The sequence below is a fragment of the Anomaloglossus baeobatrachus genome, chromosome 1 (genome assembly GCF_048569485.1).
Source record: "Anomaloglossus baeobatrachus isolate aAnoBae1 chromosome 1, aAnoBae1.hap1, whole genome shotgun sequence".
NCBI classification, from domain to species: domain Eukaryota; kingdom Metazoa; phylum Chordata; class Amphibia; order Anura; family Aromobatidae; genus Anomaloglossus; species Anomaloglossus baeobatrachus.
In genome coordinates, this window is record NC_134353.1 from 811,911,337 (window position 1) to 811,929,375 (window position 18,039).

The following is an 18,039-nucleotide window of genomic DNA, read 5'->3' on the forward strand; positions in this document are numbered from 1 at the left end:
GCTCGGAGAAAGTGTAATGCTTTAGCTCTCCATGACTTACTGTACTCGAGTTTTTCAGTTTAATTGAAGCCATGACCACTGGCACTTCCGGGTTAGGACGCCATTAGTAACATAATCAGGTCATTTCCCATAGAGGCGCACATAGCGCTGGTAGTAAGTACTCCAGCGAAGCTCAAGACACCAATGATTTATTGTAAAGGGGGGGTTATTTGAGGGCATAGTTTGGGAAGCAAGGAGGGGATGGATGCTGACACAGAATGAGAAGTGAGCAGAAGTTGGGTGATGATACAAAATAAGGAGCAATCGGGGATGCATGCGGACAGCATGGGGAGCGAGTGGGGGCTGTATGAAGACAGTATGGGGAGTGAAGGGGGATGCGTGAAGATAGCATGGGGAGCAAGGGGATGGGTAAGGACAGTATGGGGAGCGAGAGGGGTATGTATGATGAAAAAATATCCAAGGAGAGGATGGGTGTAGACGCAGTATGGGGAGCAAGGGTGGGCATGTATGAGGACACAGTATAGGTATTGAGGGAGATGGGTGCAGACAATATGGGGAGAAAGGGGGGAATTTGATGACATAGGATGAAAAGTGAGGGAGGCATGGATGTGTTCAGATACAGTATTAAGAGTGAGGTGGGGCATGTATTAAGAAACCGTATGAAAGAGGGGCAGTATGTGTACACAGTATGGGAAGCAAGGGTGATGGGATACAGTATAAGGAGTGAGGGATTAAATAGGTGAATAGACAGTATGGTTAGAGGGGTAGGATGTGAGAGGAGACAGTATGAGGGAAATGTGTAAGGAGCCTCTTGAGGGAAATAGTGTGAGGAGACCGAATGGGGGAGGGAAAAACGTGTGAGGGATCACAGAATAGAAAGTGGATAGTGTGTGTATGGGGTGTGGGGGGGGGGCTGAATGGTGTAGAGAGGGAATAGCATGAGGGGACAGTGTAAGGGCACAGCCAGAATGGGACAGTATGCCAAAAAGGGGGACTGTGATGAGGGGGGACAAAGTAAAAAAGACTGGGCAGTATAGGGAGTTACTGTGTAGAGGACAGTGTGAAGAGGGGGCCCAGTATGGAAAGGAGAGGTCAGTGTGGAGGGTATGTACCATAAGAGGGAAAGTGTGTAGGTGATATATTTTATGCAAAGAACACAATGAGGAGCAATTATTTATTCAGGGGCACAAGGCAGGGTAAATATTTTTGATTCATAAGCATTACAATCATTCTGCTACTTTTATGGGTACTGTGTCAGGATGTGCTGTAGAAGACCAGAGAAGATGGACGTCTGTAGAGAAGAGCTGTGGATGTGAAAAGTCATCATGGCGTCAGGACAAGATGAAGAAAAGAAAGAGAATTACTCCAATCAGAGACAATGTCATCTATAAAAAGGTACCTGGATGTAAATGTTTATTCATGATACTAACTAATTCTTATCAGTACTGTGGTTCCTGTATGGCCCGCAGTCTGATGATGACTGATAGCAACAACTCCTAGTATATCCTTACCATTGTTATAGACATACTGGGAATTGTTGGCTCTTTTTGATACAAAATGTGTATGGGACTGGCCTGAAAATAAAATTGATGTACCATGTACTGATAGTGTTTCTGGTGATGATTTTCTGTACCGATGAAGGTTGTGATGCTGTGTTTCGGATGAAGTATTTTTGTGCTATTATTAGTTTTGATTCTGTATATCACAATCCATAACTCTACATTATCAATGGCTATGTTAATAAGATATGGTACCATATGACAAGCTTTGGGTTACTATGTTTTTATTTATGATAGGAGCATTAAAGGGGTTGTCTAAGTTTTTGATGAAAGTCTCCAGTCAATCTACATAACTGCAGACTTCTGAATTCTCACAACACACGAACTGCACACTGTCAGGATTCTCTGGTGCTGGCCGTGAGAGTGGGAGGTCACAAAACCACACATACGTACATGTGGTCACATGCCGACTAGACATGCCTGGTCTTCCACAATACAAGGGTATTGAGTGAAGCCAGACACATGTAGTTGGAATGTGTCGCTAAGTATGCAAAGTGCACTCTTGCGCTCACATGAACATACACTCTTGCTGGCCGCATTGGAGAATCTGAAAATGTGCAGTGCTCTGTGAAAATTCAGAAGTCTGCAGTCATCTAGAGTGACTGCAGACTTCCATCACAAATCTGGACGAGCCTTTTAATTATAAGCATGCCCAATCTGAACAGGATGTAATATACTCACTGTAAGGATATCATCATAAGGCTACTTCACTCATATGCCATCTTCATACTCATAGTCACGTGACATCTAGCGTTTCTTCCTGCTTCTCTCTATAAAGCAGGAACTGTAGTTTTCCAGTGAATATTGAGAGAATTAGGAAGAGCAGCTCGTCGCCATGTCACTATAAATGTGCAAATGTCATATAAATGGATTTTCACATGTTCTTGGGGGGCGCCAAACAGAATTCTTGCCCCGAACCTGGATACTGGAAAACATAGATTCACTTCTGTCTAAGCTTAGTGTTTAACTCTATGTAAGTTTCCCCCACAGGTTTAAGATCTTTTAATGCCTAAGACCCATAGGAGTATAATGTTGCCTAGTGGTAGATTGGCATAATTTACTAATACGAGCATTTCTCATTGGAATATATAGGGGTAATGATATTTATCCAGCTCCTACTAGTTTCTAAAGTGAGTCTTCATAATGGAGCATTACTTATCACCATCATGGTAAATCAAGTAAGGAAATCTTGAACAGATATTTTCAAATTTAATCACTTTGATGCAAAATGCGGCTCCACATTCGCCAAACCTATAACTAGTGAAATACTTCTGCATAGAACTGCCTTTATAAATACTGAAGATTAACTTTACACTTAGAAATGTAAAAATTCTTAAGAAGGGATTTTTTTTTTCTAATATTCCATGCATATAGGACGGAAGTGTAATAATAACTTTCCCCAGAAGACATACCGCTTGTTTGTTTTTCAGCTAGAAGTTCAGGACGTTTTGTCTTTCAAGCATCACATTTCAATCAGCGTGCCAAAGGCGTAAATTAGGGGCAAGACCTACTCAGAATAAGCATCAAAATCTGAGCAGAAAAGTAATTTGCATTATTAAGGTTAAAGAGAGATATTCTCCAGGGGAAGCCAGTTAGCATTAGGATGCATCAATGTTCCTAGCGGCAGAGCTACACGAGTGCGCGTCACTGGTATCAGCACACTGTTAATAAAACTATATAGGCATAACCCAATTATGAGCCGCGATGATGCCAGAATGGAAGGCACCGACGCCGCATTACTAATGGATTAACCTTTTAGTAGGTTCAGTGTTGCGTGTGTAAACACTATTCATTTGCGTATAGGTTATACATATTAAAATATTCACTCTAAATGTTAATAAATAATGCATAACATGGGTATGATATTCTGAAAAATGAATAGAACAGTATACAAAGCAGAAAAATAGAAGCAGGACCCATCGTAAAGGCTAAGTAGCTCCCGCCAGGAGTTTGCACATTCATCACTGGCATCAAGTTGTGTCTGATGAAACGAGTACAGTCCAGACCGACGCATGTCTTTACATCTACCAGTCTTAAGTGAACAGTAGGGCCTTCTACAAGTGTTTGTTCTCTTTATTGTACATTTTTCATGTTTACAAAAAGTAATAAACATAGATATACATTGTAATGGAATATGGAAAGGTTGTATAGTGAACAAGTCCAATCTGTATCAGGAAATTAAAGGATAGTAGAAATCCACCAGAATGAAAAACATGGCATTACTGAAAAAGACTAAAAAAGAATTTGATTAAACCACCAGTAAGGACCATGGCAGTAGTGGCAGACACCAAGAGGAGGTTCGGAGGCCGCAAATAATATATCCTTATTAAAGTGGTTGTCTGAGCTTAAACTTTAATGTGATAATGAGTCCAAAACCTATAAATGCCATCTTTGGAACTGATCAATTTGCCCCCCAAAAGATCTAAAACTTCCCCCGCGCTCTCTACAGCTATTTTATCCAGATCTGATTGGTTCTTGTCTTCTGATCTCATTATTTAGGGACATTGGCGGGCATAGACAGAAGAAGGCCCCTGGGCAAGAACAATATATGGGCACTTTGTAATTCAATTGCTCTTCAAACTGCACAATCCCACCTGCTTTGTGGGTAGAAATGAGCCCCCTTAGCTTTTGGACCCTTGTGCAGCCGCACAGGTTGCATCAATGATATGTCCACCTCTGCCTAGGGATAATCACAAGACATAATGAAGGATGTGTTGTTTCTAAGTGACATTATAGGAGCAAAGAAGGTAGCGAGACAAGTGAGGAGTAGGGTGTGGATCACAGAACAGAGAGACTCCAGGCCTGGGATGACATCAAACATCTCACAGGTAACGTCAGAAACATGATTTTAAAGAAATAAAGTTGTGGACAAATTTGTTAGCATCCATAAATTTTACTGCAATCGTTTTCATATTCTTGGAATCACTTGTTTTACTTTGGGACTCGATACAACTGGTTGATAAAAATGACATCAGCATACGTTCTAAATGTTTTTCCCAACGCGGTCCTGGAAGTTTTTCAATGTCCAATATCTCTAAAGGCACATTTAACCAAGCCCATTGTTTCTGATCATCTTCTGGTGTAAGGGCTCATTCAGACGTTCATGGATTTCGGTATGTTCTCGGACCACAATGGACAGACTGGCTGCATGTCACCTGAGCATGACAGCCTCATAGAAACATACAAAGCTGTTACACTCTGGTTGGGAGCGTTGCGGCCAGTACATTCTTTATCAGTCCATGCTTGGACCAACTGGCACAGACATCTGAGTGATCCAAAAAATGCTGGCTATCAACCAACAAACAAGTAAAACACCTGTTCACGGATACTTAGGTTTTAATCAATATATGAAAATTGACGTTATCAGCAGCACGTTGCCTGGTATAAACAGGTGACGTGCTGCCAACAACGTGCACTGCATAGGAGGATGGAATAATCATTAGCAATCATTCAGTCTCCAACATTGCTCACCGACCTGTGTAAACCAACAATGAATAACTTGTATAACTTTTACCACTAAGGCTGCATTTGTGCTTTATAGTCATCACTAGGATAAGTAGGGCTAACAATGTCACTGAAAATAAAGGGACGGAAAGTTAAAATAAAGTCCTTTAATAAAATATGACTGACCTGGTGTATGTATACTCTATTCTTTCATGCAAAATGTTAAAAACGGAAAGATTACAGAGACCAACATACCAGTATTCTTCGGTGGAAGCGGGAGAGTTGCATCCGAACAGGAGCATGTGATGGGTGGTATCCATATTGGCATGAGGTCTGAAGTCAACTAGGATAATAAGAACACAATGTATCTCTTAATAAAAATAATACTTAAATAACACATACAATGACCTTTAAACATGTTCTGCACAATTTGCACACAATTTACTGATGGCCACAACATGGCCAATATCCCCATTCCCCTTCCAGCCTGGTTTTCTCCTTCCTCACCAGTCAAATTTTTTCAATACTGACCAGCGTCAATTAGACAGGTTATAACTCTGGAATGTTTCAACGTATACTGTTTTTTTCGTGACATACTGTACTTCATGTTAGTGGTAAATTTAAGATGATTTTTTTGAGTTTGTGAAAATATCGGAAATTTGGAGAAAATGTTGAAAATTTCACAATTTTTTATACTTTGAATTTTTATGCCCTTAAGTCCGAAAGTGATATCCCACAAAATAGTTACCAAATAACATTTCCCACGTCATCTTTACATCAGCACAATTTTTGAAACAATTTTTTTTTACCCTTAGGAACTTAGACGTTTATCAGCATTTTTTCAGTTTTTCAACAAAATTTAAAAAAACATTTTTTTAGGGACCACATTTGAAGTGATTTTAAGGAGCATAGGCAACAGAAAATACTCAACAGTGACGCCATTCTGAAAACTGCACCCCTCAATCTGCTCAAAATCATATTCAAGACGTTTAACAACCCTCTAAGTACTGCACAGGAACTAAAGCAATATGGAAGGAAAATATTTTTTTTACCTTTTCCCACAAAAGTGTTACTTTAAGCCCAAATTTTGAATTTTCACAAGGGTATCGTAAAAAATGCACCTTCCTTACAGTTTGTTGTGCAATTTCTCCCGAGTACACCGATACCCACATGTGGTCTAAATCTACTGCTTTGGCGCACAGCAGGGCTGGGAAGGGAAGGAGCGCCATTTGAATTGTAGAGCACTAAATTGTCTGGAATTGTTAGTGGACACCATGTCACATTTGGAAAGCCACTGATGTGCCTAAACAGTGGAGCTCCTCTACATGTGACCTCATTTTGGAAACCAGACCCCTCAAGGAATTTATCTAGATGTTTGTTGAGCACCTTGAACCCCCAGGTACTTGTCAGATTATAACGTTAAGCAGTGAAAATAACAAAAATACATTTTTTCCACAAAAATGTTGCTTTAACCCTAAATCTTTAATTCTCACAAGGGTAACAGGAAATAATGGACCATACAACTCATTGTGCAATTTCTTCTGAGTATACCAATAGCACATATGTGGTCAAAAACTACTTTTGAGGCACAGTACAAAGTGAAAAAAAGATCTGGTTGGAATTGTTTGTGGGTGCTATGTCACATTAGCGGTGCCCCTGAGGAGCCAGAACAGTAGAAACTCCCATAAGTGACTCTATTTTCTCTATTTTACAAACTGTACCCCTCAATGAATTCATCCAGGGGTGCAGTAAGCATATTGACACTAAAGGTGTGTCATAAAATGTTATACTATTAAGTGGTGGAAAAAAAAAAAAATGTATAACTAAAATGTTGTTTTAACCTCAGATTTTTAATTTTCACAAGGGAAATAGGTAAAAAAAAAAAAAAAAGGCTCCATAATGTGTTACACAAATTCTCCTGAACATGGCAATACCACAGGACTCAGGAGGGAAGGAGCGCCATTTGAATTTTGGAACACAGATTTTCCTAGAATAATATTCGGACTCCATTTACAGAGTGCCAGAACAACAGAAACCCCCCCCTCAGGTGACCAAATTTTGAAAATTCCACCCCTCTGGAAAATCGTTTACGGGTTTAGTGATGATTTAGTCTCTAGAAAACACACATGGTGTCAAATGCAGTAAATGTTGCATAATTTGAAATTGCAAATAAGCCTTTGTTGTGCATAGTACATTGTAGTGCCTGTACATTGTGCACAGCTCGTGTTTCTGGAAATCACCATCAAATCCATCAACATCAAATGGAAAAAAACATGGTACCACAATAAACCACCTACCAAGAGAGGGCCGCCCACCAGAATTCTCAGCCTAGTCAATGAGAGAGGCAGCACCGAAACCAAAAGTAAACACTGAAAAAGCTGCAGAGTTCCGAAGCAGAGACTGGAGTATTTGTCCATAGGACCAAAATAAGCCATACACTCCATAGAGCTGGCCTTTATGGAACAGTGGCCAGAAGTCTTTACTTAAAGCAAAAAAATCGAAGGCTTGTTTTGATTTTTCCAAAAGACCTGTGTGTATAGCAGGAGGTGATGTAGTTAGATCAGACCAAAATGTAACACTTTGGCCACCAAGGTAAATGCTTTGTCTGGTGCCAAACCAACACAGCTCATCACCCAAAGAACACCATCCCCACAGTGAAATATGGTGGTGACAGCATCAAGCTATCGGGATGTTTTTTGGCAGTGGGTATGTTTTTCAGCAGCAGAAACAGGGAAAATGGTTGGAGTCGAGGGGAAGATGGATTGTGCAAAATTCACAAATATTCTTGAGCAAAACCTGTTTCACAGACTGTTATTTCAGACTTGGACGGAGGTTCACCTTTCAACAAGACAACGACCCAAAGCATACTGTTAAAGCAACACTTAAGTGGTTTAATTAAGGGTGAAATATGTAAATGTATTGGAGTGGCCTAGTCAAAGCCCAGACCTTAATCCAATTGAAAATCTGTGGTCAGACTTGAAGATTGATGTTCTCCAAAGGATGCATCTAACTTGAAGGAGTTGGAGTAGTTTTGGCTGGAAAAATGAGCAAAAATCCCAATTGCAAGACGTGAAAAGCTCATAGAGACTTATCCAAAGCGACTTTCAGTTGTATTTGCCGCAAATGGAAGCCCTACAAAGTACTGACTTTAGTTGGGTGAATAGTTATGCATGATAAGGTTTTCAGTTCTTTTGTCCTATTTGTTGTTTGCTTACAGTAAAATGGAAACCAAATGTTCACACTTGTAGGCAGGGCTGTGGAGTCGGAGTCGGAGTCGTGGAGTCGGAGTCGGAGTCGGAGCTCATTTTGGTGGAGTCGGAGTCGGAGTCGGTATAAAATGCACCGACTCCGACTCCTAAAATATATAATAAATTGGGGACAGGAGTGCAATGCAGAATGTGCTGAATATTTTACTAAATAACAACATTTAGTATAATGCTTATATTTAAGTGAAAAATTTATTGTAGTACAATGTGAACATCAGACATTTAATTGTTTTTATGATACAATAATCAAGATATTTGGATAGAACATAAAATATTTATTGGAATACAACTTTAGAACACAAAAAAACTAATAAATTGTAAATATGTAATATATATAATATATATATATATATACAGTGTATATACACACACACAAGATATATATGTAATCTACTGTATATTACATAGTGTATTACATATTTACAATTTATTACAGTTTTTTGTGTCCTAAAGTTGTATTCCAATAAATATATTTTATGTTCTATCCAAATATCTTGATTATTGTATCATAAAAATTATTAAATGTCTGATGTTCACATACACATATTCATGTACTACAATAAATTTTTCACCTAACTATAAGCAATATATGTAGGAGTCGGAGTCGGAGCCGGAGTCGGAGCCGGAGTCGGAGTCGGTGCAAGAGAATTTGAGGAGTCGGAGTCGGAGTCGAAGGTTTGGCTTACCGACTCCACAGCCCTGCTTGTAGGTATATTATTTACATAAACTGATGCAAACCCTCAAATTCCACATTGTAAGGAAGCAAAACATGAAAAATGCGAAGGGGGGGGATGCTTTTGCAAGGCACTGTATATAACTTTCCAAGTAATTGATCTGCAATGCCAGATAAAAAATAAACATTAATTTTCAACATTTTGGAAAAATTGAAAACAAAAAAGGAATATACACATTGTCAAATGCTGTAATTTTCAACACCAATAATTCTACAGTAAATGTCATCTTTATATAAACAGAAGTAATGCTCAACGCACAGAAAGACCAATATAATACATAGACAATAGCCTCTGAGTAGGAACAATGCTCCACAGCACACAGCTGCCTCTACCAACAAAACAGATATGACATCTAAATAATGGGTCACTGCATCAGAAAAAAAAATAAAGACATGACAAACACAAAAGAAGGATGAAAGGTTTTGCCTCTTCTGTTATAATTTTGCTTAGAGTAGAATAACTTCATACCTATTTTACGGATTTGTGAAGTTGCGCCTAGCCGTCCTTCCAACATACCCAAAAGTCAACATCAAGGTACAATTCGGACAGAGCAACTTTCAAATGAAGAGATGAGTAATACTATAGAAACCAGTATGGCGGGGAACCATGGTTTGTATAAATATATTATTCAATTTGATCAAATTTAAGGCAATTGTGCAATAAAAAAAAGTAGCAGATAATTTAATTTTCATTAAATTTTGAATGAGAGCGTATTGTGATCAAATGACAAAATTATGGAATGGAAAGGGCTTAAAAAGAAACCCCTCTCATTTCACACAAATCCTAATTAGAATGATAGAGTTACTGCACTTAACTAACAGGTTAAAACAACTTATTTGGTCAAATATATTTGAACATATCTTGAAATCCAATTATTTCAGCTGGTGATATCTCTGGCAAAGCATTCTGCTAGCACTATAGGTGTTTGAACTTTCTTTCACCGAATTACATAGTGTATTGTGTATCTTGGAGAGGCTGTAGGTCAATGGAAGGTCAGCCCAAACCAAATTCACTACTAAAAATGTCATTTTTGGTAAATCAAATTATTTTCAATTTTCTCATGCATTACACTGGTCATCAGGTGAGCAATAGCTCAGTGAAGTCTAAAGGGGAGTCCACTGCTTAGAGATTGATGGCCAATGTTTAATATAGGTCCTCAATATCAGACTAGTGGGGATCAGACACCTTGCACCCGACCGATCAGCTGGTAACAGCAAAGCCAAAATGGTACAGTTGCATTTAAATTGCAGCAGCTTAACTCCTATTGTGGAGCTGAAAAGAAAAAGAGCAATGGGTCCTAACCGGGTATACAGATGAATGTGTTGTGTTCACGAACAATTAGGCATGTGAATGATGGCTGCTGCAGTTACACAAACTCAACAAACCAGGAGATCGATCCAGAAACGCAAATGCTTATATTGGCCGTCAAAGGATGAAACCAAGCGGATTAAAAGTGTCCGTTTATTGAGTCTACACATTTCGAAGTCTCCGAGATCTCTGTTTAAAATCCTGACAAAGAACTCGGAGACTTTGAAACACGTAGACTCAAACAACAGCCATTGCTAAACCTCATGGTTTCATCCTTTGACGGCAGCGTAGGTCAATATAGGCATTTGTCTTCTGGATCCAACTCTTATTGTGGTGATTATGACTAGGGGGAGAATAGCCATTACAAAATGTACGGAGGCGCTGCATACAGTTTATGGTGGGTTAATAATGATATTATACGTAATCAACAACTAAGTAGTGGACAATTATTTTAAAGAATTTCCATATTCTAAAAAACAAGAAAAAAAAACCCAATTGGTTGGTAGAATTTTTCAGTTGCTTCTATCGTAAATTTGTAATTTGATGGAGGAAGCAAATTTCTGCTTGCTATTGTGCAGGTCTGCCAAGAGTTTAGGCTAAGCAGAAACATAAAAATAATCATATTATTGGAACAACATTTTTTTTTGCCAACAGTAAAAGTACAAACCAAAATGTAAAAATTGAGACTCATAAAACTGCTGTCCCATTCGATAAGAATTCAGTGGAGAAACTGTTCCCAGCTGACTGCCGGAAAATTCAGATATTCAAACACAGAGAAGCAAAGAATCTTCCCCACTCAATTTTTTTCAGTTGTTAGCAATATTAGGTGGGATAAAGCTTTGCCAGAAAGCAAATAGTTAGGCATTTTCTGAATTAAGAGATGTAATAAGGACCCATGGTAGATTTTCATTGGTGTGTCACTATGATGGAGAAGGAAAAGACAAGGATACCCTGGCAAATCTTGTCCTATTAGCAAAAAAGGGATCGGGTGTAATGCGTCCCAGAACTATGTAGGACCAAAAAGAATGGAGCACAACAGTTGAAGCTAATGCAGGGTACATTTTTTTTTTTTGCAATATTCTTAGGACCCTGTACCACCTAGTAGGTTTCTTGGTATCTAGAAGAAACATTAATTTGCTAAAGTTAAGATTTTTTATTTTTCCCCACAAGTCTCTTTGCTATTTAGATAGGTAGAGTGGAGACCAGTCCTTGGAATAGTCTACGAGTAGAGATGAGCTGACCCATGGAAGTCTGGTTCAGCCGGACTTTATCTAGAGTTCGGTTTGGGACCAGGACTTGACATGAACTACAATGGAAGTCACTAATTGGGCAATTCGGATCTCTGCCCACATGCAGCCAGCCACAAACAGATCCCTTCCAGGGGCAGGTGGGAGAGTTTTTATATTTTTTGAGGGGTGCACACTACATCGGATCACGCTGTTGTTAACCCCAGTGCGAGCCGATCAAACACTGAAGGCGGCTCACATTGGGCTGAGGACCGAGCATAGCGATGCTCGCACGAATGGTTTGCATAAGTTAAATTCCTGAACTCTAGGGCTTTTTTTGTAAAGTCTGTGGTTGGTACTAACACTGATTTCGGGTTCACTCATCTCTTTCTATGAGCCATTGGTAAATCATGAAGAACAAACAATGCAGACGACCTTTGTGTGATCAAAGAGGTTGAAAATACGTTAAAAAGGCGTGAAGATCACACTAATAATGGCAGTGATTTGAAGAAGTGTGTAATTCATGACGTCTGTAAGCAATTTCCACCTGGAAGGTTGATGGCACTGGAAGGTTCTGTGATCGAGAGACATTGGGAGTCTACAAAAGAGGACAGCTCTGCCATATTCCTTGACACAACTGTGCATAGATTGTGTCTCCTGAATTTCATGGTTGGAAATTTTGGTTTAAGAGGTAAATAATATGGAAATTTTTTTGATAATTGACAGGACAATCTTAAAGTAGGATCACTAGTAGGATGGGAACAGAAATGAGACGGCACTGGCGTCTATATCCAAAGTTATTTCAGGAAAGGTAATGAAGGACTGTTCTCATAGGGCCCATAGTTTTTGTGTTGAATGTCAGACATAATTGTTTACGTTAATCTCACAAATCCATGCTAAGATCTCTATGTCTGAAGTCAATAGGGTTGTAGGCTTTCATGTCACTTTAAATTCACGTCAGGTCTCAGACATTTCTTACTGTATGTAATCACATCATGTAAGGATGGAGAACAATCCAGGACGGCACCAGAATAAATCAGCCACAAAGGTCAAGCTCATTTTGAAATGTGTATATATCTTAATAAATGATAGTTTAGCTGGAAGGGTGCATTTTGTGGTAAATATACTGTAAAACGACCCCATCACTGCTATCGATTCCACCGGCTTTTCTACGGCACACATGAAATTGTGTCATTCTACAGATTCAATCAGTCACCATGGAGAGCGGCAGACATTTGTTTACTGGCCAGTCATGTGCGTGAAAGCTATGGATGACGATGACAGCTACATTTCTTGGCTGAGTAGCCAGATGTCAGGCTCAATCCTTCCAAGTGTCTCCAAGACACCCTATAGCCATTAATATTCTCTGCAAACCATAAAGTAAACTGCCAGCACAGTGATGTGAAAAAGTATGTTCTCCTCGAAATCTGCAGCTTTACAAATCAGGACATCATTACTAGTCATCTGGTTCATCTGCAGCAACTATTCCCGCACCAGAAAACATGCCAATATGAAAGATAAATGCAAAAAAATATACGTAAAGGCTCACTATTAGGAGAACTCCTACATATACAAACACATACAAATCCTGTGCAGCCTTTTAAGTATTTATTGCCATTTTTCAAGAATATTTTAATAGACTATTTAGCAAATTATGCAACCACAATGCTAATAAAATTAAGTAAAAATACAACAACAAAAAAACTGTTGAAAAAAAAGACACCATGTGTAAATATTCCCAAATACTCCCATTTTTTAAATATTCACTGCTCAGTCAGCAAACTGTAGAATTCAAAAGTGCAAACATATAAGAAACCTATGGTAAAATTTCACAGAGATACAGTTAGGTCCAGAAATATTTGGACAGTGACACAAGTTTTGTTATTTTAGCTGTTTACAAAAACATGTTCAGAAATACAATTATATATATATATTGTGAGGTAGCAGCGTTGTTTGGGCAAAAACGTGAGGCAGTGAGGCAGCAGCGTGTTCACACCAACAGTCTATTTATTGTTGCAGCATAAATAGATCCAATTTCCCACAGTCAAAGTCTCTTCCGGATCACAGCCGGTGCATATAGACAAATTCTTTGCATCAAAAAGTCTTGTTACCTTAGGACCCCGTTAACCGCAGGGATCTGTGTAAGGTTCTCCTAGGCTGACACTCTTGGCCTGTGTTCACTCTACACAGAGCCAGCCTAGCTCACACGGCATGTGTTAGCTTCACCAAGCCTGGCTCTCAACTGAGACACACCCTGCTGTGCTCTGCATGAGTATAAATGAAAAATGCCGGACATGAGGATTGCTACAAAACCTGGACTGGGAGGAGGGATCTGTCTCCCTGTTACCCTTTGTGCTATACTCCCAGTAATAGCTATAGCAAACTCAGGAGGGTTTCCAGACACATTCTGGGGGACACATAGCGGTCTTCAAATATTACCCCTGTCACTGCCTCACAATATATATATATAATAATAATAATATTTATTCATTTATATAGCGCTATTAATTCCACAGCGCTTTACATACATCAGCAACACTGTCCCCATTGGGGCTCACAATCTAACGTAATATGGGCTGAAAGTGCACACTCCCAGCTACAATATGAGAGTTTTCACATCCAAATCTAAGAAAGGGTTTAGGAATCATAGCTCTGTAATGCATAGCCTCCTCTTTTTAAAGGGACCAAAAGTAATTGGACAAGGGACTCTAAGGGCTGCAATTAAATCTGAAGGCGTCTCCCTCGTTAACCTGTAATCAATGAAGTAGTTAAAAGGTCTGGGGTTGATTACAGGTGTGTGGTTTTGCATTTGGAAGCTGTTGCTGTGACCAGACAACATGTGGTCTAAGGAACTCTCAATTGAGGTGAAGCAGAACATCCTGAGGCTGAAAAAAAAGAAAAAAATCCATCAGAGAGATAGCAGACATGCTTGGAGTAGCAAAATCAACAGTCGGGTACATTCTGAGAAAAAAGGAATTGACTGGTGAGCTTGAGAACTCAAAAAGGCCTGGGCGTCCACGGATGACAACAGTGGTGGATGATCGCCGCATACTTTCTTTGGTGAAGAAGAACCCATTCACAACATCAACTGAAGTCCAGAACACTCTCAGTGAAGTAGGTGTATCTGTCTCTAAGTCAACAGTAAAGAGAAGACTCCATGAAAGTAAATACAAAGGGTTCACATCTAGATGCAAACCATTCATCAATTCCAAAAATAGACAGGCCAGAGTTAAATTTGCTGAAAAACACCTCATGAAGCCAGCTCAGTTCTGGAAAAGTATTCTATGGACAAATGAGACAAAGATCAACCTGTACCAGAATGATGGGAAGAAAAAAGTTGGGAGAAGAAAGAGAACGGCACATGATCCAAGGCACACCACATCCTCTGTAAAACATGGTGGAGGCAACGTGATGGCATGGGCATGCATGGCTTTCAATGGCACTGGGTCACTTGTGTTTATTGATGACATAAGAGCAGAGAAGAGTAGCCGGATGAATTCTGAAGTGTACCGGGATATACTTTCAGCCCACATTCAGCCAAATGCCGCAAAGTTGATCGGTCGGCGCTTCATAGTACAGATGGACAATGACCCCAAGCATACAGCCAAAGCTACCCAGGAGTTCATGAGTGCAAAAAAGTGGAACATTCTGCAATGGCCAAGTCAATCACCAGATCTTAACCCAATTGAGCATGCATTTCACTTGCTCAAATCCAGACTTAAGACGGAAAGACCCACAAACAAGCAAGACCTGAAGGCTGCGGCTGTAAGGGTATGTGCGCACGTTGCTTTTTACCTGCTTTTTACCTGCTTTTTTGCTGCTTTTTCTTCTGCGCTGTTTAATGCCAAAATGGATGTGTTCTTCTATTCAAGCAAAGTCTATGGGAATTTGGGTTTCTTGTTCACACTATGTTGTTCAAAATGCTGCCTTTTTGTGGCAGAACTTTGGTCAAAAACTCAGCTTTTCAAAGAAGCAACATGTCAATTGTTTTTGCCATTTGGGTTTTGCACTGCAAAGCTGAGTTTTTGACCAAAGTTCTGCCACAAAAAGGCAGCATTTTGAACAACATAGTGTGAACAAGAAACCCAAATTCCCATAGACTTTGCTTGAATAGAAGAACACATCCATTTTGGCATTAAACAGCGCAGAAGAAAAAGCAGCAAAAAAGCAGGTAAAAAGCAACGTGCGCACATACCCTAAAGGCCTGGCAAAGCATTAAGCAGGAGGAAACCCAGCGTTTGGTGATGTCCATGGGTTCCAGACTTAAGGCAGTGATTGCCTCCAAAGGATTCGCAACAAAATATTGAAAATAAAAATATTTTGTTTGGGTTTGGTTTATTTGTCCAATTACTTTTGACCTCCTAAAATGTGGAGTGTTTGTAAAGAAATGTGTACAATTCCTACAATTTCTATCAGATATTTTTGTTCAAACCTTCAAATTAAACGTTACAATCTGCACTTGAATTCTGTTGTAGAGGTTTAATTTCAAATCCAATGTGGTGGCATGCAGAGCCCAACTCGCGAAAATTGTGTCACTGTCCAAATATTTCTGGACCTAACTGTATTTATTCTCTAGTTATGAGCCACGTCTTCCGCCTAACTCCGGAATTAATCTTCCATAGGCTGCTTTCACACATACGGTTTTTGCCGTGCGGTACAATACGGCGCTCTGCAGAAAAAACGCAACAGTTTTTTTTTGCCGCCGGTTGCGTTTTTCCCCGCATAGACTTGCAATAGCGCAGTATTGTGCCGCATGGCCTTGCATTGCGTCCGGTTTTTGCCGGATGCGGCATATTTAGCCCATGTGGCGGCTGGATGGAACGTTGCCTGGCACTGTTTTTGTGCGTCGAAAAAAACGCATCGCGCCAGATCCGGCGCGATTCACAATGCAATGTGGCAAAAACCGTACTGCGCATGCTCAGTATCAAGCCGCATCTATTAAGAACCGGACGGACCGCATGGAAAAACTTGTGCAATGGATCCGTTTTTTTTCGCCGCATCCATTGCATAAGTTTTTGAGCCGGATTGTGCCGCTCAGCACAAACCGGATGTTTGAAAGCAGCCATACTAAAAAAAAAAAAAAAAAGCTCAAATCCAAAGTCTTTGTTTACACGTTGCGTTTTTGCTGCAGTTTTTTCTACAGCCAAAAACCTGCTCTTGGCAGTAAAACAGGTGCTTCCAAAAAGCAGGTTTTGCGGCATTTTTGCAGATTTTTTGGTGTAATTTGTCTATAGTACGTTTAATAAAATTAGTTCCATTCATCACAAAAGCAGCAAAAATTCAGCAAATACGCAGCTGTTCCACTTTTGTACTCTCATTGATTTCAATGATGCAAAAACGCTACAAAAACACTGAAACAATTGACATGCTACTTCTTTAAAAAAGGCAGCAATTTTCCATTTCAGCCAGGGAAAAAAGCAAGTGTGTGCATGGGATTTCTGAAATCTCAGGTTTTGCTGGTAGTGTAAAAAGCAGTTTTAAATTTGAATATAACTCATTAAAAAAATGCTGCAAAGAAAAGCATCGTGTGAATAAAGCCGAAGGCTACTCTCCTACATCCTTTGTACACATCTTGGGTTCTTTGTAATTTTTAAAAGGGAACCTGTCACTAGTTTTGGCCCCTATAAGCTGCAGCTACCACCACTCAGTTCTTGTATACAGCATTCTAACATCCTGTATATAAGAGCCCGGGCTGCTCTATATAATGTAAAAAACACCTTTAGTATACTCACCGTTCTGGGCCGACGGGTGTCACTGCTCCCTGGTCCGGCACCTTCACCTTCTACCCAACTCAGTGTTGATGATGCGTTCTATGTCATCCACATAGACCGGCATTGAGATCATGCACAGGCGCACATTGATCTGCTCGGCTGAGGACAGATCAAAATATTGTAGTGTAGTGCGCATGCGGTCTTAACCTTTCCTCGCGTCTGTGCATTACAGTACTTTGATCTGCCCTCATCAGGGCAGATCAAAGTGCGACTGCGCAGGACTGCAATGCCGGCCTGTGTGGATGACGTAGGACATGTCATCCACATGGGGATGAGGAGGACGGCGATCACTGCAGAGAGGAGGCACTGGACCGGTCCGCCCCCTAGGTGAGTATAATAAAAGTAATTTTTATATTATACAGAGTGGCTCTTATATACACTATTCTAGAATGCTGTATATAAGAGCTCACTGGTGGTGACCGCAGATCATAAGAGAAAAACCTCCTGACAGGTTACCTTTAATCAGACATCACACTGACCCATCCATTTTCATTAATCCATAGACACATCAGGCTTAAAAAATGGATCCTCGTGTCCAATCCATGTGACTCTGAGAATTCTCTATTCTCATCTGCTTTGTGGATCAGACTTTGCCATTAAAATCTATAGGGATCTGTTTAAAAAAAATGAAAAACTGAAGAAGCACTTTGAACTTTTATCTACTTTAGTTTTAAAATACAGATGAAAAAAAAACAGACGAAATGGATAACAAGAGAAAAATGGTCCATTTT

General features: G+C 39.8%; 1 protein-coding gene across 5 annotated transcripts in view; it reads right to left on the reverse strand.

Moving 5' to 3' along the window:
• Positions 1 to 18,039, reverse strand: part of PAM (peptidylglycine alpha-amidating monooxygenase) — a 280,372-nt gene that overhangs the window by 167,743 nt on the left and 94,590 nt on the right. For all 5 annotated transcript variants that reach the window (XM_075325058.1, XM_075325057.1, XM_075325056.1 and 2 more), the window contains exon 5: positions 5,259 to 5,346. In XM_075325058.1, coding sequence (XP_075181173.1) covers positions 5,259 to 5,346 — 88 coding nt within the window. The remainder of the gene's footprint in view (positions 1 to 5,258; positions 5,347 to 18,039) is intronic.